The sequence below is a fragment of the Brachyhypopomus gauderio genome, chromosome 12, assembly GCF_052324685.1.
Source record: "Brachyhypopomus gauderio isolate BG-103 chromosome 12, BGAUD_0.2, whole genome shotgun sequence".
NCBI classification, from domain to species: Eukaryota; Metazoa; Chordata; class Actinopteri; order Gymnotiformes; family Hypopomidae; genus Brachyhypopomus; species Brachyhypopomus gauderio.
The window spans coordinates 19,446,437-19,471,016 of record NC_135222.1 but is presented as its reverse complement, the minus strand read 5'-3'; the positions used below and the strand labels follow the sequence as shown (position 1 = coordinate 19,471,016).

The window sequence follows — 24,580 nt, the reverse complement described above, 5'->3', positions numbered from 1 at the left end:
CAGATCCTTCAGCTCTGCTGCTCCAAAACTCTTTGTAATGTTTTTATCTGACTTCCTTTACACTTCAGCACATTATTCTTTCTAGGTTATTTCCCCCCCTATATGTAAAATGTCTTTGAAATTGTGAAAGGTGCTTGTTGTGCTGTGGATGATTGGAAGCCAAAGCACTATATAAAAGTAAATATCCTCTCCTTCATTTCCTTCTTATTCAGTATTAGGAATTCATGTGGTTTTTGCCTGTCCAGGTTATTTAAAATCTCGAAACATTCTGCATAAGCCAAAAATGAGAAAATTGGGCCATCAGTCTGAGCAATATTAGGCTGTATTCCAACTTAAGGTCAAAGTGGCCCAGATCTGATGGACTGCCTGTTGGCTGGTTCACATTATCCTTTAAAAGTGACTTTGAATTGACAGTAATCTAAATAGATCACATACATGGGCTGACCAGCATGTGTGAAGGAATAGTGTCATTGTTAAATCACTCAGATTTAACTAAAACAACCATCCAACTATAGTCTCGCTAGTCAAATGCAGTTAGGGACAGTAATGAAATGCATGTACTTTGCTACTGTACTCACTTATATTTTATTAAATATTTTTACTTTAAATAATTCTAGTAGATTTTTGAATTTTAAAAGTTGATGCTTTTTACTCTGTGACATTTGTACACCTGTTGATGATAAAGCACTTTCAAACTAAATGAACACATCCAGACACCCATATTTTCTCCAATTAATTTTAACATTGACAAACAAAAAACAAGAATTTTGATAATTAGTCTATCAAAGGACACATTGTGTTAAACATACCCTTAAATAATAAAATATGCATACTTGGGCCTCTGCTATTTTTAAATCCAACACCATACTACTTTTACTTTTGCACTTTAACTCAAGTAAAACATGTAACGAACTCTACAAGCGGTCGAGATTCAATGTCATGGCAGCTCCACTGGGGAAGAGTATCTGGATTCATGCAAAAGTCACACGGATCCGATCTGACTGTTCACACAGCGGTCGCTTTCTCCGAATTGAACCCAGTACGACATGAATGCTGTTTACTGTTCACAGTGGTCGAAAACGTCAAATAACGGAGGGGGAAAATGGTGCCATGATAATTTACGTAGCGGTTTGACTAATCATGAATGAATGAATGTCACATTTACATACATTTACACAAACACGGTAACGAATGAGAAAACCTCTCGCGTGCCCGCGCCTCCACGGTCAGTAACGTCGTTGTGTCGCGTCCTGGCGAGCATCATACGTCGACTGTGATTGGACACCTCAGGCGAGACGAGCCCTCCATTGGCTATCGGCCCAGACCCACCGCTTTAATAGCGGCGTGACGTTCCGCGAGCTCATTGGATCTTTTCCCGCGTCAGGTTTTTTTTTTTTTTTTTTTTTTTTTTTACACATCCAGAGTTGCCAGGTTCGCGGTTTTCACGCCAAATTGGGCTTGTTTGAAAATTCAGCCGCGGGTAAAAATTCTGGGGTCGAGGGGTGCGGTTTTTTGGGCTACTTTTGAGTTGGGCTACCGCGGGAGTTACAAGTCAACACTAAGAACCGATCGCGATATAATACTTAATTTGTCTCCATTTTACACTGTCTCCACATCTCCCCGTCGACAACTTACACACGCCACCCCCCCCCCCCCCCCCCCCCCCGGTCAACAACTTCTTTGGGCAAGTTTAGGCTTCTGAAGGGCGGTTTTCCACTGACTTTGTGCGGGATATTTTTGTAGGACCTGGCAACCCTGTCTAGCCACGTCTCGTGACCACAGTCGATTACCTTCTGTGGCAGTTAGTGCGCGCGCTACGCTACGTTTGGGAGTACGTTACAAACGCTGAGGAGATCCGGTCGCCAGTTTACAGTTAGCACCCACGGCCGAGTTAGCATGGGGGAAGAAATGGGTAGGTCGGGCAACACGGACGATACAAGATCAGGAGAGGATGGGAGTCACTTATCTGAGGAGAGCGGTGTTAAATACTACACGTTTGAGGAGGTTCAAGCTCATAATATGAGCAAAGACGCCTGGCTCATCATCCACGAGAAAGTGTACGACATTACGAGATTCCTGGAGGAGGTGAGATATCTGAGGTAGTTTAACTGGAGGAGGTAAGATATCTGAGGTAGTTTAACTGAAGGAGGTAAGATATCTGAGGTAGTTTAACTAGAGGAGGTAAGATATCTGAGGTAGTTTAACTGACTGACGGACTGGAGGAGGTAAGATATCTGAGGTAGTTTAACTGACTGACGGACTGGAGGAGGTAAGATATCTGAGGTAGTTTAACTGAAGGAGGTAAGATATCTGAGGTAGTTTAACTGGAGGAGGTAAGATATCTGAGGTAGTTTAACTGGAGGAGGTAAGATATCTGAGGTAGTTTAACTGGAGGAGGTAAGATATCTGAGGTAGTTTAACTGGAGGAGGTAAGATATCTGAGGTAGTTTAACTGGAGAAGGTAAGATATCTGAGGTAGTTTAACTGGAGGAGGTGAGATATCTGAGGTAGTTTAACTGGAGGAGGTGAGATATCTGAGGTAATTTAACTGACTGACTGGAGGAGGTAAGATATCTGAGGTAGTTTAACTGGAGGAGGTGAGATATCTGAGGTAGTTTAACTGGAGGAGGTGAGATATCTGAAATAGTTTAACTGGAGGAGGTGAGATATCTGAGATAGTTTAACTGGAGGAGGTGAGATTTCTGAGATAGTTTAACTGGAGGAGGTGAGATTTCTGAGATAGTTTAACTGGAGGAGGTGAGATTTCTGAGATAGTTTAACTGGAGGAGGTGAGATTTCTGAGATAGTTTAACTGGAGGAGGTGAGATATCTGAGATAGTTTAACTGGAGGAGGTGAGATATCTGAGGTAGTCCGTTTAACTGGCTGACTGGCTGGTTTCTTGAGCTGTAGCCGTTCCGGAGACCGCGGCCTGGCTTCGGCCTTTGGGTCGCTTAGCTCCCCAGGCTGGAGATTAGCTAGCTAGCGATCCAGCTAACTAGTTATTGCTGCCGTGATGTCGTGTGACAGTTGGACACATTGTTATCGCAACAAGATTTAACAAATCAAATGACCGATGGCTGCTTGCTGGTCTGAGGAGAATAACTAACGTCCAGTTGGCCAGAATATGAACTCTCTTAGGTAGTTGGCTAGCTAGCTAGCTAGACGGCAGTAGGTAGACAGCATTTACGTAATTTTAAAGGTTATTTGTCTTTCCCCCAAGATTTGTGAGTAAGTAACGGCTGGAGAAATTGGGTGTGCTCTGCATTGTAGCATTAGCGTCCATGTTCTTGCAGAGCTCAGTTAACTGACGTGTGTGTAATCGTGTTGTGAAATCGCAACTGCTGCTTTAGCAGTGAAATATCGGTAGTCAGCTACGTTAGTGTGTGGGTGTGTGTGCATAGACCCGTTTTAGCCTGTATCCAGTCCAGACTAACTCACAATTAGCCTACAGCTACTCGCACTTAAGTTGCCACTTTTTTGTCAATTGTGATTTCACCCCAATCGATTAGGTGTTAGGTTAGGTGCCTTGCACAAGAGCACCTCAGTCATGGCCTGGGAATTGAACCCACTACCCTCCTGTCACAAGAGCAGTGCCCAACAGGGGTAGGGGAGAGCCCCATAGTGCTAACCTTAGTAACATGTACTCTGGATACTGATCCATTTAGTCTGCTATGATCTAATTTTTATCCAAAATTCTTCGTATTACAGCATCCAGGAGGTGAAGAAGTGCTTTTGGAGCAGGCTGGTGGAGATGGAACAGAGAGCTTTGAAGATGTTGGCCATTCCACAGACGCCAGGGAGATGCTCCAGCAGTACTGTATTGGAGAACTGCACATGGTATTGGTTGATACATGTTTGTTCAAATGTGTTGTGTAAAATTGAGAATCCTGTCATGGCAATTTCAATGTGCAGTAAGAAGATTGCTCATTGAGTGCAATATGAGTGTAGTAATCTGAATGCGATGGGGATATTATAGCATTCAACGATAAATAGTTTGCTATAGTACTTTATATAGTATTAACTGCAGTATAGTAGTGGGCAGTAGTACATGTCTGTTAATAGAATCTCAGTGAAACAGACTAAATTGGGCATAGTTGTAGTGCAGTAAAACGTAATGGAATAACTAGGGCTGTCGCGATAACCGCAGTATAGCAATACCGCGCTATTGACGAGAAAATCGCAACGTACGGGAATTAACCGCAACAACCGCAATATTGTTTTTTCCCATGCGAGGGGAAAGTGCCTGTGCAAGAGTTAGTCATTTTCCCATCAACCCCCTGTTATCATCCGGTGCGGCTGATCAATAATCCGTCTCCTTTTTTCAAAGATGGAAACGACGGCAGATCTGGTCAAAAAACAAAATGCGACTTCGCCGGTTTGGGAGCATTTCGGGTTCAAGCCAAATAAAAAAGAAGAGCCAGCCAATTTAGATGAGGCAACATGTAGAATTTGTGCCAGAAATGTAGTTGTTAAACGGGGAAACACGTCGAACTTGAGGTCTCACCTAGCTACCTACCATCCTGCTATAGAAGCGCAACTTCCCCCACCAACAGGTCGTGGAGCAGCCTCTAAAGCTACAGTTCAGGCCGGGTGCAGCCGGCAGTTAGGAGTAGCTGAATCATTTGCAAGAACCGCCAAATACAGCCGTGAAAGTAACAGGCATAAGGACCTTACAGCCGCTGTTGCGCAGTATCTAGTTGAGGAAATGGTTCCGTTTCGAACACTGGAGAAACCTGCATTCAAGTCAATGCTTCAAAAATTCGACAAACAGTACGAGTTGCCTGGCAAGACCTACTTCTCAGAGACTGTTGTTCCTAAAATGTACGACAAAGTAAAGGCTCTGTTGGAAAGCGAAATCAAGAATGTCGACTACTTTTCCGCCACTACTGATATGTGGTCGAGTGTCAATATGACACCTTATATGAGTTTAACGGTGCATTATCTGACCCCGGACTGGACTCTTAGGTCACGTTGCCTTGAAACAGTATTTATGCCCCAGAACCACACGTCTGACAATATTTCGGAAGCTCTCCGCCATGCATTTCATGAATGGTCTCTGGATGAAGAGAAGCTAGCCTGTATGACAACGGACAACGGAGCAAACATTGTAGCAGCAATAAACAAGTTGAAGTGGCCATGGCTGAACTGTTTTGGTCACAATTTACATTTGGCAGTGACAAACGCACTAGCAAGTGCTAAGGATCGCACAGCCCGAGCAATGGGACTGTGTCACACCTTGGTCAGTACGTTCTCTCAGAGCTGGCTGAAGAGAAGAGATCTGGCCAAAGCCCAAATGGAGCTCCAAATACCCCAGCATGGCCTCATATTGGTAAGTTACGAACATTAGTTATTCGTTTATTATATGTAACTTTTATTTGTTCGCAAATTGGATTTTAATAAAAACAAATGTCATGATATTAAATGTATTGTCATGATTATTTCAATAATTTTTTTCGTTTGATAAAATATATTTAACACGAATAAAAATTAAAAAGTAGCCAACAACGTAAATTATTTAGGATTAATAAATATAATAAGTTGACGAATTCCACCACTAATTTAATTGCCATAATTCTGTGCAGGACTGCGCTACAAGATGGGGTACCAAACAGAAAATGGTGGACAGAGTCTTGGAGCAAATCCCTGCTATCAAAAGAGTTTTGGATGACCGGCGACACCAGCATTTAATTCCAACCTGGCAGGACATCGCTGTCCTGGAGTCAGTGAACGTGGCATTGAAACCCGTGGCTGAGTTTACGGATCTGCTGTCTGGCGAGAGCTGTGTTACGGTGTCATCAGTCAAGCCCGTCCTGAAACTCTTGACTGATGATGTTCTAAATCCATCAGAGGAGGACACCGCGTTAACATCAGACCTCAAGCTGAAGATGTGTAGTGTTCTCGAGCAGAAGTACGAAGCTCCTGCCTTACAAGAACTTTTGTCAAAGGCCTGCTGGCTGGATCCCAGGTATCGGGGGAATCATGTCGATGATACTGATGAGATAAAACACGCGCTAATCGAAGAGATGTTGGGAATGGAAGGCGGAGGGAGCAGTGCCGGTGCGTCGGCAAGTGGAGCCGAAGCTTCCACTTCGCAAGCTTTGATGCCACCTGCAGCAAAAAAGAAAACGCTTGGAGACCTGCTAAAGGCACGCACAGCAGCCTCCGTGTCCATACCCAAGAGAGCTCGAGCAGACATGGAACTCACGCGCTACATACAGGAGGAGCCCATAGACGCTAACGCAGATCCGCTCGCCTGGTGGCGCGTCAATGAGGCTAGATTTCCTCTGCTCTCCAAACTCGCCCGCAAGTACATGTGCATTTGTGCAACAAGCACACCATCAGAGCGAGTTTTTAGTACTGCCGGGAATATTGTTAGCCCTTTCCGCTCCTCACTGAAACCACATAAAGTGAATATGTTGGTTTTCTTAGCGCGCAACAGGGACGTAACAACTCAGGTTTAAGCTGAGACGTTATTCTTTTGGTTAAGGAAAGATTTCGTTTTATTGATTTATTTATTAAATTCTCTTTTTGTGTTTAAAATCTCGTTTAAAATATTTACCCTACACTTTTAAGAAAGCGAAAGAGCATGGGTTCTTACTGCATCTCATTTGACTTCTGTGTTCTCTATTTGACAATAAATACATATTTAACTGTTCTTAAAACTGTGTATTTTTTGCAATTTAAAAACAATAGGAACCCCTTTACAATAAAAACAATAAAACAATTATATAGCTCAAAAATTAAGATTTTAGACGACAAATGACGCATATCGGGTCATGCCGCATATCGCGGTGTTGAGCCACCATAAATAACCGCAGGGGAAATTCTTTCACCGCGACAGCCCTAGTAATAACATGAATATAGATCCTTATATGAATTCTATGATGCAATGAAACTGTAGTCAAAGAACATGACTATAACAAACATGGATGGTTTTCACAAACTATTTTATTTGCACTGTTTTATTGGACAAACTTTTAACTAAAGCATGTTTTCTTATAGAATGACAGAAAAAAAGAGACCAAGAAGGTAAGGAACTATTACATAAAAATGCTTGAACCCTGGCTTTTGAACATGTCCTGTTTTTCGATTGTATGATCTGAGTGAAACGGGATAAGTCTGTGATTGTTCTGAAGGGCTTTATATTTCAGCTTCGCCATCTCACCACCTTTTCTTTTTCCAGGAAGTTTACATCACAACTTTAAAAGAATCCAGGTGAGACATTAAACAATTGTGAATCTGTTTATATACAGTTATATAGGGGTGGTGCCCGTGCATTCTGACTTGTTTGTTGTTTCTTTTGTTCAGATCATGGACCTCCTGGTTGATTCCTGCCATTGCAGCTGCCGTCATCGGAGTCATGTATCGTTATTACATGTTAGGACACCAGCCTTCTTGAGCACTGCTCTCCAGGGCCTGGACTCTCCAAACCATTAGAGCACAGCTGTAGCTTTTAGCATGGGGAGGGCAGCAATCTACATAATTCTCCACCCTGTAATGGGCAATGGCTGGGCTTTGATGGTTATGGAAGACCCAGTCCCTCGTCCCTAATAGTTTTTTTTCTTCTTTTTTTTTTCTTATTTTCTTCATGATGTATGTTTCTTTCCTTCATCAGGAGGCCTTGACTTGTTTGTTTGATCTCACTCTACCCTGAATGTAAACGTTAAACCTTGTTTGCCTTCAGATGCAGGAATTTGCGGGAAGACTAAGGAGATGTGGGACTAAGCCTTCTTGTTCGTTTCCCCTTCACTGTCCCAGTCTTCGTTAGGGAGGATGCGGACAGGCTGAGAGTGCCAGTGCCCCCTACAGGCCTGGCCACGTTATCTTCTCGCACTCCCCGGCAGTTGATATTGCTTCCACAGTCCAAACACCACTGAATGAGAATGTGGTTCATACTGCTTCTGGTCTCCCACCATCTGCTCTTGCTCCCTTTCCTTTTTTTCTGCACCATTTTATCTGTTCAATATGAATATGATATTCATATATTCCAGTAAGATATGCTAATGCATAGTTTGGGATTTCAGGCTTATGAGGTTGATTGGAGATGCCAGTACCAAATGTTGCTCAGGAACGATGTCTGAATCACAATTGATGAATATTGTAACAGGTCAGCCATGTTGGAGACAATGACTAATTATTGTTTTTTATTAAATTGCCTTCGGTTCTGTAGAAAGTTATAACCAAATGATTAACACTTAATCAGTTTGCTAATAGACCCCAAATTAATTAAAGGTGGAGCGAAAAACAAGTCATGTCAATCTTTGTAGTGAGCTGCTTACGAGGAGAAATTGGGGTCCAAAGTTCAGAATGCTTACAAGCCTGACGTTGGGAAGCAATTACATTTGACTCTTTGCTCTTAGATTGATTTATAGTGTGGTACCTGAGGATGTTGAACACCATTTTAACACTTGGCTCTTTTGTACTTTTACATAAGTTTATTGAGATGTATGTAATGACTATAACGATAATTTATTTGAGGGACAGATTTGTGGTGATATGTGTTTAATACTTGAACTCTCAAGCAGTTCACAAAGTATATATTCATATGCTGAAAACTCTATGCATATCCATCTGATGGCATTTGTATTGTGTACTATTTAGCCTAGATGCCTTCAGTTTGTTTTATCCTGTTTAGTGTTTTTAACATAAATTGCTTTCCCTTTCAAATCAGTCATGTTGTGAGTATGGACATGTTTCCTGTTGTCTTAAGTAAATTCTTGATCACTTCTGTCAACAGTTTCCTTGTATGTTTCAAGCCACACTTGTTCCCTTAATTGTAGTGCTTTTAAAAGTTCTGGATTTAATTTTATTGTGTAAATCAGGGGTGCCCAATACGTTGAAGTGAGGGTAGATCGCATGACATTAAAAAGTAGATGAATGAAAGGCTGTCATCCATCTGCCCTGGCAGTTGTCTTTTGATTGACATACAGGGTAGCCATTCTGATGTCTGAACTTCTGACAACTTACGCATCTGCGTTAAACCGAGCTAACTTGTTCAGTTACCTTATTGTGTAGCTAGCCTCCAATAGCTTTATAAATAAATAAAATACTTTATCCTAAAAGGAAAGAAATAATATACAATATTACATAGTAATAATAATAACTTAATCATACTATAGAAATAAATTTGTTTTTGCATTTTTATTGTAGGTAGATCATTTTGATTTGGTCATCTTATAAGTAGTTCGCCAGCTGAGAAGATGTGGACACCCCTGGTGTATATAATGCAGTGTAAAGTATGATGAGCAAAGTGAGATTTCAGTTATTTGTGTTCACATGGTGTGATGCTCAAATTATAGTCCCTAATCAGCAGTTGTCTGAAGTCAGTCATAACACAGTTATGTTAATTGTCTTTTCATACAGCAGCAACAGCTTTGCTTTGTAAGAGTGCAAAAGAAAAAGAAAAGATGTTTGTCATGTGTGTATTTTCCTTGTGTTTCAAATGTTAGATCTGTTGTGGAATTCCCTTAAACACATTTTGGGGGAGAAATAAAGTATGGCTACATCACTGACATTTGCCAGGTCTTTGATTATACAGCTCACATTATGTCGTCATGTACCGTGTTCTGCACAAAAAACACGGTACATACACTTTATCTGGTTATTTTACATAGACTTTATTTGAAGGGTCAGGCATGAATTCTAATTATTTGAATGGGGTTATAAATGTGTAATATAATCATATACCACATACATATGGTATAACCATATACAGTGTTTAAGTACTTTGCATGAACATGGTTTTAGGGACTTTCTTTTTAAAATGGGTTTTTTATAATAATCCTCATTATAACTTCTATGTATGTTTTGAGGCTATGACGTTGAATTCGCTCGTGTCATTAGTACGATCTTCAAATAAAGTTTTGTTAGCTATTTTCACTTTGAATTATGGGATTGCAATGGCGTCCCACTGTGCGAAGTGTTGACGATTTGAGCGTCATTTCAAAGCCAAGTCTTAGCTTCTTTTAAACGTTTATTTGCATTGATCGTAGTAATGACCACCGCGTCGATATACCTGACTGACTGAGCACCTGATTTAACAGGTATAGGGTTCGTCTTCTGTCAAATGTGCGTTAGCGGGCCGTTTAGTGTCCGTAGTTAGCTAAACTCGGCTAGCTGGCTAACTTCCTAAGATCATGTGAATGATGTAGCTGCAGGTTTAAGGTTCATGATCAACACTCACCCTAACGCATCTTTAGGCCGATATACATGTTTTTATCACTATTAATATGTTGACATCTTTCGCCAACGGCGCACTGCTAAGGCATCTTTAATGGGTGCTTTGAATAGTAATAATAACGATACCGAATAATTTAGTGCTGTGATTCACTACAGGATTGTAATATCTGTATATTCGAGCCCCATTATTGCCGGAAGGATTTTGATGTTTAGTTATTTGGCATAGAAACATGTTGCTATACCTTAATTTTGCAATATTTTAAAATATTATTCAAATGGACATTAACAGAGATACCGTGGAGCAGACCAATGGGTTCTTGATAGCTCGTTTCTTCATAGGGTAGGTGATTTCTCTATAGATGAACCACTGTTGTCAATCATTCTCAAACGATGCACTGTAAAAGCAATGTATTGCTATTTGTGACTTTCCCAGATAAGAACTTTTCTATTCCGAGCTGCTGCAGCATTGGTACACAGGACCACAAGCACTATGGAAGACGATCCTTCTCTGCATCGGTTGGAGGGCAGTGACCCTGGTGTTCAGGTGGGAGGACTGATGGTGAAAAAGAAGAGTGCCGTGGAGGAGCAGCACGTGTTCCGCGCCCCGGCCCCACGCACCTCTCTCCTGGGCCTGGACCTGCTGGCGGCCCAGAAGCGCAAGGAGCGGGAGGGCAAGGAGACGCTGAACTCCGACGCTGATGAGTGGAGGTCAAAAAAGTCCAAGGTGTCTTCCTACAAGGACTGGGAGGAGGGAAAAAGTGACTCTGGGTCTGACGATGACGATGATGATGATGACGGGGGTGGTGAAAGCAAGAATGGGAGAAAGGAGAGGTGAGTTGTTTTTAACGTTGTCTAAAATATATTTTATTTGACTAATTGCCATTGGAATTTTGGTTTAGTCCAAGGTTGTCTCTCAATGAAAGTGATGAAAGTATAGATGAATTCAAGAATAAATAATTGAAAATTAACTCAAGATGGATTTCTCGTGCTGTAGCAGAAAGTATCGTTCGACAGGCTCTGAAACTCCGTCTAACCCTGGAGGGGTTAGTGAAGAGTTCCGACGAAAACACCAGCAAAGAGAACGAGACCGCCGGGAACATGGGGTCTATGCCTCGTCCAAAGAGGAGAAAACCAGGGATAATGACAGAGAAAAAGGCAGAGACAGGGACCGAAAAAGCGACCGAGGTGAGCGAGCGTGATGCGTGGAGTGGTTTATGTGTTGACGTTGTTTTGAACCCACGGAGACTCTGCGTTTCGTGGCCCGTCGTTGCGTCCCCCGTGTGACAGTCCTGTGTTGCCGTGGTGTTTTGTGGTGGGCGGGTGCAGACGAGCGCGAGCGTAGCCGGAGCCGCGGCTCTGGCGGCCGCTCGGACCACGGAGACGGCGGCAGCGTGCGGAGCGAGCGCTCACAGAGGGACGGCTGGTCCACACGTCTCAGCCGCGGGAGCCGGAGGGAAGAACCCGAATCACCACGGCATCGACCCCGAGGTCAGCCAGCCAGTTAGGCATGGGAGGGGCTGAGCAACTGGTCTGACATCTCAGATCCACGCCCCGTGGCTGAGTTACCGAACCGAACCGACCGTGTGTGTCTGGATTTGTCCACGCAGATGCACCGACTCCGTCTGGCTCCAGCTGGGATGAAGACGACAGTGGCTATGCCGGCTCACGGCGCTCCCACTGGGAGAGCCCGTCTCCTGCCCCTTCCCACCGCTCCGAGTCCGAGCGATCCGAACGCAGCCAGCGCTCGGTTCGGGACAGCGAGAGGAGAGACAAGTTAGAAACTTTTCTTTAAGACTTCAGAAGTGACCATGTTGAGGTTGTTGATGTTGCTGACCTTTCAGAGATGGTGGAATGTTTACAATAATTATTATTACAATACAATAATGGTTAGTGATGGTGTGCTGTTATGGACCAGTAATGATTGTGTTGTGCCGTTCTTTAAAAGGTCAGTAAGAGCACGTTACACGGACGACACTCCCCTGCCCACACCCTCGTATAAATATAACGAGTGGGCCAATGACAGGAGACACCTCGGCTCCACCCCTCGTCTCTCCCGAGGAAAAGGTCCTGTTCCCTTCTTGTTCCAAAGTAACTTTCTTGTCTCATGTACAACTATTATGCAGAAGGCGTGAGTTATGCACACACGTTTTGGGGTGTTTGTAGTAATGGTGACACTGCTCTTAACACGAGTGCCACAGGACGTGTTCAGCACGTGTGTGCACTGTGCAGGACTGCCCAGTTTAGCCACAGACAGGGGAAAAATGTATATTATATAGAAGTATATAATAAAGGGTACCGGGCAGTTTTGCCATGGTTTATAGCATGTCCTGTTAATGTGTTCATTTTTAAATGCCACCCTAATTAAAATAGATCATAGATCAAACCTTCAACCCAAGGTAGAGAGATAAATGGAAGCATTTTAATTAGAACTAAATTTGACTAAATTATTAAGAGTAATTAATCACGATTATAGCAGATCATGTGATATGTAATTAAGTTTTTTGATCATGATCATACATGTCAACGCCATGCCTACAATTAGTCTTGCCATCTTTATTTGAAATGAAATTCACTATGAACATAATTTTTTAGAATATATGAAATAATGATCTCGTTTATGATTGATGTTTACACTTCTTCAGGAAAGGTCACTATGAAAGTTTAGACACTAGTTCCGAAGTGTGTTGTTGTGCGTTGCAGGTAAGAAGGAGGGCGGAGAAGACGGCATTGCGTTCGATACTGAAGAGGAGAAGGAGCAGTGGGAGGAAGATCAGAAGGTGAGCTTGTCCTCCATCGGCTACACCACATGGCCTGGGTCTGCCCAGCTCACGGCCCTCTTCCCCACCCCACTCAGCAGTCCTGTGTTTGTAGTTCTGTTTTAGATAAACTGCTTTATTACTGGTTCTGTCTCTCGTGTGGTGTAAAGTGATGTCGCTGTGTGACATGGTCTTCCTCAGCAAGCCGACAGAGACTGGTACATGATGGACGAAGGCTACGACGAATTCCACAACCCTCTGACCACGAGCTCGGACGAGTACGTGAAGAAGAGGGAGCAGATCTTGCAGAAGCAGACGCAGAAACGCATTTCTGCCCAGAGGCGGCAGATCAATGAGGTGTGTCCTTGTCTCCTCAACACCTGGAGGTGGAGGTCTGGGGGGGTGTGTCCTCGTCTCCTCAGCACCTGGAGGTGGAGGTCTGGGGGGGTGTGTCCTCGTCTCCTCAACACCTGGAGGTGGAGGTCTGGGGGGGTGTGTCCTCGTCTCCTCAGCACCTGGAGGTGGAGGTCTGGGGGGGTGTGTCCTCGTCTCCTCAGCACCTGGAGGTGGAGGTCTGGGGGGGTGTGTCCTCGTCTCCTCAGCACCTGGAGATGGAGGTCTGGGGGGGTGTGTCCTCGTCTCCTCAGCACCTGGAGGTGGAGGTCTGGGGGGGTGTGTCCTCGTCTCCTCAGCACCTGGAGGTGGAGGTCTGGGGGGGTGTGTCCTCGTCTCCTCAACACCTGGAGGTGGAGGTCTGGGGGGGTGTGTCCTCGTCTCCTCAACACCTGGAGGTGGAGGTCTGGGGGGGTGTGTCCTCGTCTCCTCAGCACCTGGAGGTGGAGGTCTGGGGGGGTGTGTCCTCGTCTCCTCAGCACCTGGAGGTGGAGGTCTGGGGGGGTGTGTCCTCGTCTCCTCAGCACCTGGAGGTGGAGGTCTGGGGGTGTGTGTCCTCGTCTCCTCAACACCTGGAGGTGGAAGTCTGGGGGGGTGCGTCCTCGTCTCCTCAGCACCTGGAGGTGGAGGTCTGGGGGGGGGGGGGGTGTGTCCTCGTCTCCTCAGCACCTGGAGGTGGAGGTCTGGGGGGGGGGTGTGTCCTCGTCTCCTCAGCACCTGGAGGTGGAGGTCTGGGGGGGTGTGTCCTCGTCTCCTCAGCACCTGGAGGTGGAGGTCTGGGGGGGTGTGTCCTCGTCTCCTCAGCACCTGGAGGTGGAAGTCTGGGGGGGTGCGTCCTCGTCTCCTCAGCACCTGGAGGTGGAGGTCTGGGGGGGTGTGTCCTCGTCTCCTCAGCACCTGGAGGTGGAGGTCTGGGGGGGTGTGTCCTCGTCTCCTCAACACCTGGAGGTGGAGGTCTGGGGGGGGGGTTGTGGCTGCACTCACACGCTTTGCGTCTCGTCTGTAGGACAACGAACGCTGGGAGACCAACCGCATGCTGACCAGCGGGGTGGTGCAGCGTTTGGAGGTGGACGAGGACTTCGAGGAAGACAACGCGGCGAAGGTCCACCTGCTCGTCCACAATCTGGTCCCGCCTTTCCTGGACGGCAGGATCGTCTTCACCAAGCAGGTGAAGAGCCCCAGTCTTACACCATGGAGTGCCTGCAGTGTTCCTCCAGAACTGCTCTGTTTGGGTTTGGATTCATAAAGCAGTACGGAAGAGCAGGAACCCAGCAACACGCTTACAATGTTTATAGTTTATACAGTTTTAAAAGGTCCAAGCTTCAACTCGGTGCAGTGTTCATGAGCTCCGCTCCACACCTCTGCTCCTGGGCTCTGCTCCTCATGCGTATCCTCTCCTCTCCAGCCGGAGCCCGTCATCCCCGTGAAGGACGCTACCTCGGACATGGCCATCATCTCACGCAAGGGCAGCCAGCTGGTCCGCAAACACAGGGAGCAGAAGGAGCGCAAGAAGGTGCCGCCTTCAGCCGTCACGTATAGCCCCGCCCCCTGTAGCCCCGCCCTGCTCCGCATCCCCTCGGGTTACGACGTACACATGTTGCAACACGTTGGGTAAATGTGCGGTGTGTGTGTGTCGTAACAGGCGCAGCACAAACACTGGGAGCTGGCCGGCACCAAGCTGGGAGACATTATGGGCATCAAGAAGGAGGAAGACGGGTCTGAAGCTAAGGAGGTCAAGGAGGACGGGACGGTGGACTACAGGTGGGACCACAGCACGGGTCACCGCCTCGTTGGGGGGATGGTGGGAGTGGGTCATCTGTGGGTAGCGCTGCTGTTTCAGATCTGGTGATGGTGTTAGGTGTGTGTGAGGTATTTACTGTGTTACATCTCTTGTGCTTTGCCCTGCAGGACTGAGCAGAAGTTTGCGGATCACATGAGGGAGAAGACCGAGGCCAGCAGTGAGTTCGCCAAGAAGAAGACCCTGTTGGAGCAGAGGCAGTACCTGCCCATCTTCGCTGTTCGCCAGCAGCTGCTCAACATCATCAGGTACAACCCCCCCCAACCACTCCCCCCCCCCCCCCCCCCCCCCCCACCACCCCCGCCGACGCGCCGTGTGCCCAGCCGGAAGGGCACGGCCCGGCTCTGACACGCCGTCTCCGCCGCCCTCGCAGGGATAACAGCATCGTGATCGTGGTGGGCGAGACAGGCAGCGGGAAAACCACGCAGCTGACGCAGTACCTGCACGAGGACGGGTACACGCGCTACGGCATGGTGGGCTGCACGCAGCCGCGCAGGGTGGCCGCCATGAGCGTGGCCAAGAGGGTCAGTGAGGAGATGGGCAACAACCTGGGGGAGGAGGTGAGAGAACCGGCTGCTCATTCACTTTGTGAACCAACACTGCCATCTTGTGGACGACGTGAGAATTACTCTTGTAGTTAGTCTCACCTAGACTTAGACTTACCTTTAAGCAGTGGGGAACCGTCAGGGCCCTCTACGCCCTCTCAGATGGCCTAAAATATTCTTAAAATATAAATATATATATATATATATATATATATATATATATACATATATATAATTTATCCAATTTTTTAATCTACTTACAGTTTGACAATCGACATCTAAACAATTACAAAAATATTTTGAAGGTGAGGGGTTAAGTGGAAGCCTGTGAGCCTGTGTCTCCCCCTATCAGGACTGTGATGCCCGCTGTTCGTTTACAGAGGGCCTGGCAGTTATAATTCAGCGCAATATCAGTTTCAAATGACAGTAAAATTGACCAATCATATCTGCCGTCTTAGTGGGCGGGCTTAACTGTATGATAATTTCTGCCCGCTGTGGCGACGCTAGCTGTCGTTAGCGTACTTTGATGCCCTCGTGCGCGTTGTTTACATATTCCGCTCCCGAGGAACACGGAGCTGTGAACCTTATTTTGTTGGAACCTTATTTTGTTTAAGAAGTTATCTAGTACAGATATTGTTTATTACATCTAAAGCTGTACTGTCGTCTCAGTTTTTATTTATTTATTTATTTATTGCAGTTAATTAGGAAAGGAAACAAAATTATTTCGGGGCTGGGAATGGGAGCGGGCCCAGGTTTAATGGTCATGGTTCGCTACTGCCTTTAAGAATACCTTTTAAACTCTTCTCCATCCTGATGTTCATAAAAATGATAGAATTTCATCTGGCTCGTATAAATGCTTGAACTGTATGCTGTAGGTGGGTTATGCCATCCGTTTCGAGGACTGCACCTCGGAGAAGACCATGATCAAGTACATGACCGATGGGATCCTGCTGCGCGAGTCTCTGCGCGAGTCCGACCTGGACCACTACAGCGCCATCATCATGGACGAGGCCCACGAGCGCTCCCTCAACACGGACGTGCTCTTTGGCTTGCTTCGTGAGGTCAGCGCCCCCTTGTGGCTGCTTCTGTTCACACCTCATCAGGCAGTGTGGTGGTGGGGGACGGCTGGGATCGACTGGTCCGGGGCTGATCGCTTTGAGTGATTTTCACAGCGTTTATTCGTTTTTTTTTTCCTCTCCCCGTGATTCTCTCTTTCTCTCTCTAAAGGTGGTGTCGAGACGCTCGGATCTGAAGCTCATCGTCACGTCTGCCACCATGGACTCGGACAAATTTGCAGCGTTTTTTGGAAACGTTCCCGTTTTCCACATTCCTGGGAGAACATTCCCGGTGGACATCTTGTTCAGTAAGGTATGACGTGTTAATGGCTCTTCAACTCTCTAATGTAGTTTTTAGTGTCTGAAGATCTGTTGAATCTGTAGCCGCCTGTGTGTGTGTGTGTGCGTGTGTGTGTAGACTCCTCAGGAGGACTATGTAGAGGCAGCTGTAAAACAGGCCTTACAGATTCACCTGAGTGGAATGTTCGGTGACATACTCATCTTCATGCCTGGTCAGGAGGACATTGAGGTGAGTTTCTGGGTGAGAACCTGGTTCTCGAGACAAGAACCTGACAGAGGAACCTTTGATGAGAGGCCTCACGTTGCTGAGATGCTACGAACCGTCTGGACCGTATTCATGGTGCACCTCTCTGAACTCTGGCTGCAGGTGACGTCGGATCAGATCGTGGAGCGTCTGGAGGAGCTGGAGAACGCCCCGGCCCTAGCAGTGCTTCCCATCTATTCCCAGCTGCCCTCGGACCTGCAGGCCAAGATCTTCCAGAAGGTTCCTCCTCCGCTCGAGTGGTCTGTCTGTGGTGGTGGTGGGGGGGTTGCTCATGAGGTGATGTTCTGAGATGAATTTCCATATGTTGCCACAGGCCCCGGACGGCGTGAGGAAGTGCATCGTAGCCACCAACATCGCAGAGACCTCGCTGACTGTAGACGGCATCATGTTTGTGGTGGATTCTGGATACTGTAAACTCAAGGTACCGTGTGGCTTTAGACTGGCTGGGCTCTTCCTCGGTTCTCCGGGGCTCCCGTGGGGGCGTGAACCTCCCATGACCCTCGTCTTCCTCACGCAGGTGTTCAACCCACGCATCGGTATGGACGCTCTGCAGGTTTACCCCATCAGCCAGGCCAACGCTAACCAGCGGGCCGGTCGAGCTGGGAGGACGGGGCCAGGACACTGCTACAGGTTACACACACACACACACACACACACACACACACACACACTTTTTGTCTCCGCAGCTAACCGTAGACGTAGACGTCATAGCCTGGTTAGCCTCCACCAGAGCAGAGAAGAGAGCAGATGAAGCAGTGGAAGTAGTTGATTAACGAGGCTGGATTAACGAGGCTGGATTAAAGCTCCATCCAGTGTGTGGTTAAAGGCCTCCTGCTCTGGCCCATGTATGACGGCGGGGTCTCTAACACAGGAAGATGTGCATGCGTGCACCCTCTCTCTCTCTCTCTCTGTGACACACACACACACACACACACACACACACACACACACACACCTCAGGCATGGCTTTGAATGGTTCTGAATCCATTTTGGCACATCATGCGGCTTTTATCTTGTGATGTATGTGGCGCATCCTGTTGACACAGCAACTGCCACCACCCCTGGGCTCCTGGTCAGGAGCTTTAGTCCGAGAGGGAGGTCTCGGAGAGTAGGTGTGTGTGTGTGCGTGTACACAGGTGTGTGTGGGTATTCACACACGTACGTTTGTGCAGCCTGTGTGGTGAATTCACGCCTCAGAAGCACCTACACAACACCAGCCTCACAGCTGTGATTAGGCTGCAAAATGCATGTGTGTGGGAGCTTTTCTAAGGACCCCACCAATTTTAGAAGGATTATCCAATAAGGTGAATAGTTCAGGTTTGGTTATCCAATCGGGTGAATAGTTCAGGAGGATTATCCAATAGGGTGAATAGTTCAGGAGGGTTATCCAATCGGGCGGATCGTTCTGTAGCTCTCTTCCGTGTGCATCTGCTCCCCAGTGCCGTGGTCTAATCAGTCCCTGAACACAGAACCGAGGTGCCGATGCTGTCTAGGGCCTCGTCTGTGCGCGCGTGATGGAGACTTCACGGGCGAGGTGAATAGTTCGGGAGGATTATCCAGCAGAGCCGACGGCAGCAGAACTTGCGGCGTGCTGGTCCGACCTCTCCGTGCCGCTGACGAGCTGCCCCCCCGGAGCACGTTTGACATCTTAAGGTCTCTGAGCATTTCGAAGGACTCTCGTTGGCTGCCTTTAATTAACGCAGCATGTCTGCATGGAGCGGGAACTCCATCTGTTCTGTGCTACGTCGGGCGTTTCTGGAACTCTCTCATTAAACGGTGTAGCCACGTCTGTGAGTGAGTGAGTGAATGTGAGACCATCTCTCCCTGCATTTTCCGCACTCACGTCGGTCTTGTATTAAGAACACTGTGCTCCTGCACTCTTTAAGTGCTTTAATTGGTCCACCTGACGTAGGAGGGGCGTTCTCAAAGCTGCCACGGTTATTCTGGGATATCGGGCACCGCAGTGCCCATCGAATCTGGAAGCTGTGGTCAGACGTAGGATGAGCCACACAGCAACAGCACACCTGCACCTGGAGGAGGTTCTAACGAGGTGGGCGGGGCCTGTCTTTGTCTCCACTAGGTTGTACACTCAGAGTGCCTTCAAGAACGAGATGCTGACCACCACCATCCCGGAGATCCAGCGCACCAACCTGGCCAACGTGGTCCTGCTGCTGAAGTCTCTGGGCGTGCAGGACCTTCTCCTGTTCCACTTCATGGACCCGCCCCCCGAGGACAACATGCTCAACTCCATGTACCAGCTGTGGATCCTGGGCGCCCTCGACAACACCGGTGAGGAGTCTGTAACCAAGCGACCTGTGATGGAAGTGGCTGGAGGCGGGGCTTGTAGTCTGTCCTGTTTTCACAGTTGCTGCTTAATAACTACACACGTTCCCGATGCAGGAATTAATGCCGTTGTCTTCCACGTTATCGTTCTCTTCTCTGTCAGATATACTTTTAAAAACAAGAGCTAAAATGTGCAGGCGAGGACTGTGAGCCATGTTGATAATGGGATGTCTGCTGACCTCTGTTTCCGGGCTGGGGAACGGTCATGTCAGACATGTTGTCGTTCGGCTCTCAAGCCAGTGGGCAATGCAGCCCACACTTCCCAGGAAACAGGGGCACCCCATAGGGGAAGGGACCTTATTGTAGGCCCCATAGATGTGTTGGGTGACAGTAGTGTGTAGCACACACACAGATATAAGGCCAGTACAGTCCACCCTTTCTGATGTAGCAGTCACAGTTCACTCAGTGGCCCAAAGTATGCAGGATGTGAGGATTTGTGAGGATCTGGCCCCCTGTGGGATTTGTGAGGATCTGGCCGCCTGTGGGATTCTTCGGTATTGTGCAGCAGATTATCTCTGATTAAAGTTTACTTTCCCGGCATGTCTCTGCTTTCTTCCACGTAACTTCACTAAGCTTCTCGCACTGGGCCGTGTAATCACTGGAGTCTGTGCTAAACACGTGATCATACCGGCGTGGTGGCTCCCAGGCAGGCAGTAGGGGGCGCTCTTTAAGCTGGGACGTGTGTGAGCCCCCCCTCACCCCCCTCTCATCCCTCTGTGTGGCCCCCCAGGAGCTCTGACGCCCACAGGCAGACTCATGGTGGAGTTCCCCCTGGACCCGGCCCTGTCCAAGATGCTCATCGTGTCCTGCGACATGGGCTGCAGTGCAGATGTCCTCATCATCGTCTCCATGCTCTCCGTACCCACCATCTTCTACCGGCCCAAGGTGTGTGTGTGTGTGTGTGTGTGTGTGTGTGTGTGTGTGTGTGTGAGGAAACGAGCGATCACTCTTAACTCTTAGAGTCTGTGTTTGCGTTCGCGTTAGATGAATGTGAATGTGAGGTGTATCTTCTGAAAGCTGAGCGCGTGCGGGAACTGAAATGTTCTTGGGCCGTTTGCTAACAGGGCCGGGAAGAGGAGAGCGACCAGGTGAGGGAGAAGTTTGCGGTGCCCGAGAGCGATCACCTGACCTACCTCAACGTCTACCTGCAGTGGAAGAACAATAACTACTCCAGCATCTGGTGCAACGAGCACTTCATACACACCAAGGCTATGCGCAAGGTGCCTCAGCCAATCAGACCCCACAGCCAATCAGACCCCACAGCCAATCAGACCCTACAGCTAACAATTACCTTGCAATTACCTTGCAGACCTTGCAGTTTACAACAACCTTTCTGTGTTTGGTTGTGTGTGTGTGTGTGTGTGTGTTTGGTTGTGTGTGTGTGTGTGTGGCAGGTGCGTGAGGTGCGCGCTCAGCTCAAAGACATCATGGTACAGCAGAAGATGAGTCTGACCTCCAGCGGCTCTGACTGGGACGTGATCCGAAAGTGTATCTGTGCCGCCTACTTCCACCAGGCCGCTAAGTTGAAGGTACACGGCCACGCCCCACCACCCAGGCTCTGGTGCCATGGCCACCCCCACCTTCAACCATTCCTAAATACTCTAAACGTGTGTGTGTGTGTGTTTTAGGGTATTGGCGAGTATGTGAACGTACGAACGGGCATGCCCTGTCACCTCCACCCGACCAGTTCTCTCTTTGGAATGGGCTACACTCCCGACTACATCACCTACCACGAGCTGGTCATGACCACCAAGGTACCGTGGGCCGTCTTCCCCGTACCTGCTCTCCGTCTTAGCCAGATCTCTCTGTGTTCACGGGTGTGGCTCTAATTGCCATTCGCCCAGAACCGTGCCAAATCGGACCACACCGAGGCTCGAGACTGGACCGTCAGTTCTTGAAACGCTCGTCATGTGGTTCTAGCTAAACCCGTGCGATTCAGACACTTTATGTAGAGGAACCAGAGGTTTGTTCGCTTTCCTGTTGGTTGGGTTTGCTGTGGTAGCTGTTAAGGCAGCAGGAGGCACGTTTGGTTACTGTTTCATAAGATCACCTTTTTTTTCCTCTCCACAAGCAAATGACACTTTTGCAATCCTTTGCAAAATCTGACCTCAAAAAGCGTGTAGTCAGAAGTAAAGTTTGGAGAACTGTAGTGGCGTAAGGGTTGGGTGGCCCGTGGGTCTGAAGCTGCTGTCTGTAACAGGAGTACATGCAGTGTGTGACTGCCGTGGACGGGGAGTGGCTGGCAGAGCTGGGCCCCATGTTCTACAGCATCAAACACGCCGGCAAGAGCAGACAGGTGAGTTCTGCCTTACCTCCCTCGTGCCCCGCCCACCACAAATGACCACGCCCCTTCAACGTACCACGCCCCCATCCTCATACGGCCCCTGCTTTTAGGAGAACCGCCGTAGAGCCAAGGAGGAGATCTCCATCATGGAGGAGGAGATGTCCCTGGCTGAGAAGCAGCTGCGTGCCCGGAGGGAGGAGCAGGAGAGGAAGAACTTGCTGGGCAGCACCAGGTACCCCCCACCTCCTCCACCCAGCCCCCACCCCACCCCACCCCCAAACCTCCATCATCCCATTCGAGACACAGTGAGCAGGTCTACGCTGCCACAATACTAATGTTGCAATTTTGGGAAGCCTATTATCACCTTTCCTCTCTGTCCTCCACCCTCCACCCTCCACCCCCTCCGCCCGCTCTCTCTGTCTCGTCTCGTCTCGTCTCCGTCCTCCATCGCGTTCCCCCCTCGTCTCATGCGTGATGGGCTTTTCTCACCTGCTGTCCCCACCGGAGACGGAAAGAAATAATATCGACTTCTCGCTGACCCCCATTACTGTCGCAATTTAAACGCTGGCACGGCCATCCGCCTTAATTTTCAGATTAATCTGAGAAATTAATTTTGCACACATCTGCTGGCTCTGTGGAGGAAAGAGAATGGGTTCTGTAGAATAACAAGTTATTAATTAATCAGCACATTTATGTCTAGATCAAAGATTTTCTCTGGCAGTCTGTTCAGAAGACATGCTGGATATCACATTAAGGGTGGGAGTGTTGGGGGTGTGGGGGGGCGTGATGATACACCCAGCATCCTCCTTCCCCTCTGAAGTCTTCATGATTGGTTAAATAAGTTATCTTTCTGATTGAAGGTGTCTGTATCAGAAGTCATTATACACAAACTCCACAGGCGTCTGCTCTGTTGGTTAGTGGGAGGGAAGTGGAGTGTGGAGACGTGTCACTTTTTACTATGATGATCGGGCGTAAAACCGGAGAGTTGAATGGAGTCGTGTTGGTTCTGGTGATTGTTCCACCCGGCCACTGAGCCACTGTAATCGGATCAGGCAGGTTGCACATGGCAGAGGCGTCCTGTCCTGCTGTACCAAACGCTCAACACTTTGGAAAGAACAGGGTGTGGTGTTTTTGTTTACCATTAGACCTGCGTAGGTTTACCAAATCAGAAAAGACAAAAACCCAGAAAACCAAACCCCAGAGCTGTAGGTCAGAGGTTAAAGGTCAGTGCAGTGTGGACACAAGTCCTGCTGTCATTTAAGTGTGGGTGCTGTAGGAGTACACACTTAAAAACTGACTGAATAAATTAATAAACTGACAAAATAAATCAATTGACTGAATAAATTGATATAAAATAAAACTCTGCTTGAAGACAGTGCTTATTTTATTTTACAGTGTAAAATAAAAAGTCACAGTAACAGGTAACGGGAAAATGGAAATTAAAATAAGAGGAAACTGGCCATTGGATGTTTCAAAAGGCATGTGTGACTGTGCCTGCCTGCCGGGGTCCTGCAGGGGGCGCTGTGGGCGTCTCCTCCTGACCCTCTTCCCTGTTTTTTCTCCTTCCAGGTCAGTGAAGATCTGTACACCCGGCCGCAGGGAGGACGTGCCCATGACCCCCAAGCGCACGCCGGCCCGGTTCGGCCTGTAGGCCGCTGTGACTGCACACCAGATCTCCTACCTGACAGAAAAGCAGCCATTGTCCCGATGGGTGCAGTTCCCCACTTTGGCCAGCAGTAGGAGCACTTGTATAAGAGAAGACTGAGAGAAAGAAGCTGGAGTGAAAGGGGTTTGTGCTCTACACCCCCCCCCCTCTTTTTCCCCCCCAAATGTACCAGGAGATTTACATTTATACCGACTTTCTTGTCCGAGCCTTCAGGTTTAGTGTAATATTACTCATATTTTTTTGCATTCTCTTATAAAAGTGTTCGTTGTTTTGTCTTTGGAGATGAGTCTTCCCCAAAGTCTCCATTTTTGCAGATGTTGTTACATTGTAAGTACAATGTGCATAAAATATTGTAATGTATATTTCAGAACTTCGCACCACTGTTTTATTTACTCCTCTTGATCTCAACACTGCGGTATTGGACGTGATGAGAGTGTCGATGTCTGAACGGGTCCACAGTGAACAGCATGGTGGTTTAATTCCCTGTTTTTAGCTGCTGTAAATACCAGACCATGTCGTAAACCGGCGATGAACAGCCCCTCGATCACACTGCTCGTGTAATCTCATCTCTCGTGTTTGTTCTCCGTGTGCTGGAGGAGGGTGTGTGTCGGGGGGGGGGTGTGTGTCTCGGGCCGTCTCCTCCCAGCAGGGAGTCCATTCTCTGGGAGGACGGACGGCCACAGTGGTGAAACTCACCATTTTCTTTCTTTCTTTCTTTTCACCATCATGGTGTAACTTGGGTGTTTTACGCGAGAGGAAACAAATATTTGGTGATGGTTGTTTTTGTCAGTACACGACCAGGAGGGACACAGTCAGACTTTCCATCCCCAAACCTTTGGCCAAAATGTACATGTGGAAATGTAGAACAGTAATAAAGCTGCCATGTGTTCCCGAGTCTCTGTGGTGTGATCTGTTGAACCCAGAGGGATCATTTGCAATTTGAGTACCTGATCCATTTCACTGTATTGTAATAATGTTAAAGAATGTTATATAGC

General features: G+C 47.7%; 2 protein-coding genes across 6 annotated transcripts; both read left to right on the top strand.

Moving 5' to 3' along the window:
* Nucleotides 1-1,721: 1,721 nt before the first annotated feature.
* Nucleotides 1,722-9,407, top strand: cyb5b (cytochrome b5 type B). Of its 3 annotated transcripts, XM_077023600.1 has the most exons (6): nt 1,782-2,085; nt 3,710-3,838; nt 7,004-7,030; nt 7,185-7,216; nt 7,310-7,378; nt 7,686-9,407. In XM_077023600.1, exons 1-6 carry the CDS (start codon nt 1,897-1,899, stop codon nt 7,708-7,710), a joined length of 471 nt encoding a protein of 156 aa, XP_076879715.1. In that variant the 5' UTR covers nt 1,782-1,896; the 3' UTR covers nt 7,711-9,407. The 3 variants fall into 3 exon arrangements, with proteins under 3 accessions (XP_076879714.1, XP_076879715.1, XP_076879716.1); XM_077023601.1 differs by having other exon boundaries at nt 1,785-2,085; nt 7,310-9,407; XM_077023599.1 differs by lacking the exons at nt 7,004-7,030; nt 7,185-7,216; nt 7,310-7,378; nt 7,686-9,407 and adding exons at nt 4,329-5,330; nt 5,584-6,984 and having other exon boundaries at nt 1,722-2,085.
* A 483-nt stretch (nt 9,408-9,890) lies between these two features.
* Nucleotides 9,891-24,479, top strand: dhx38 (DEAH (Asp-Glu-Ala-His) box polypeptide 38). 3 transcript variants are annotated; one of them, XM_077023598.1, is made up of 28 exons: nt 9,891-10,044; nt 10,470-10,520; nt 10,614-11,011; nt 11,178-11,365; nt 11,507-11,668; nt 11,788-11,953; nt 12,126-12,244; nt 12,881-12,957; nt 13,138-13,293; nt 14,336-14,497; nt 14,735-14,842; nt 14,972-15,090; nt 15,238-15,375; nt 15,501-15,687; nt 16,548-16,733; nt 16,900-17,040; nt 17,146-17,256; nt 17,395-17,511; nt 17,606-17,713; nt 17,810-17,922; nt 19,373-19,581; nt 20,366-20,520; nt 20,700-20,855; nt 21,030-21,164; nt 21,264-21,389; nt 21,836-21,931; nt 22,030-22,151; nt 23,489-24,479. In XM_077023598.1, exons 3-28 carry the CDS (start codon nt 10,671-10,673, stop codon nt 23,568-23,570), a joined length of 3,780 nt encoding a protein of 1,259 aa, XP_076879713.1. In that variant the 5' UTR covers nt 9,891-10,044; nt 10,470-10,520; nt 10,614-10,670; the 3' UTR covers nt 23,571-24,479. The 3 variants fall into 3 exon arrangements, with proteins under 3 accessions (XP_076879713.1, XP_076879711.1, XP_076879712.1); XM_077023596.1 differs by having other exon boundaries at nt 11,175-11,365; XM_077023597.1 differs by lacking the exon at nt 10,470-10,520 and having other exon boundaries at nt 11,175-11,365.
* Nucleotides 24,480-24,580: the final 101 nt, after the last annotated feature.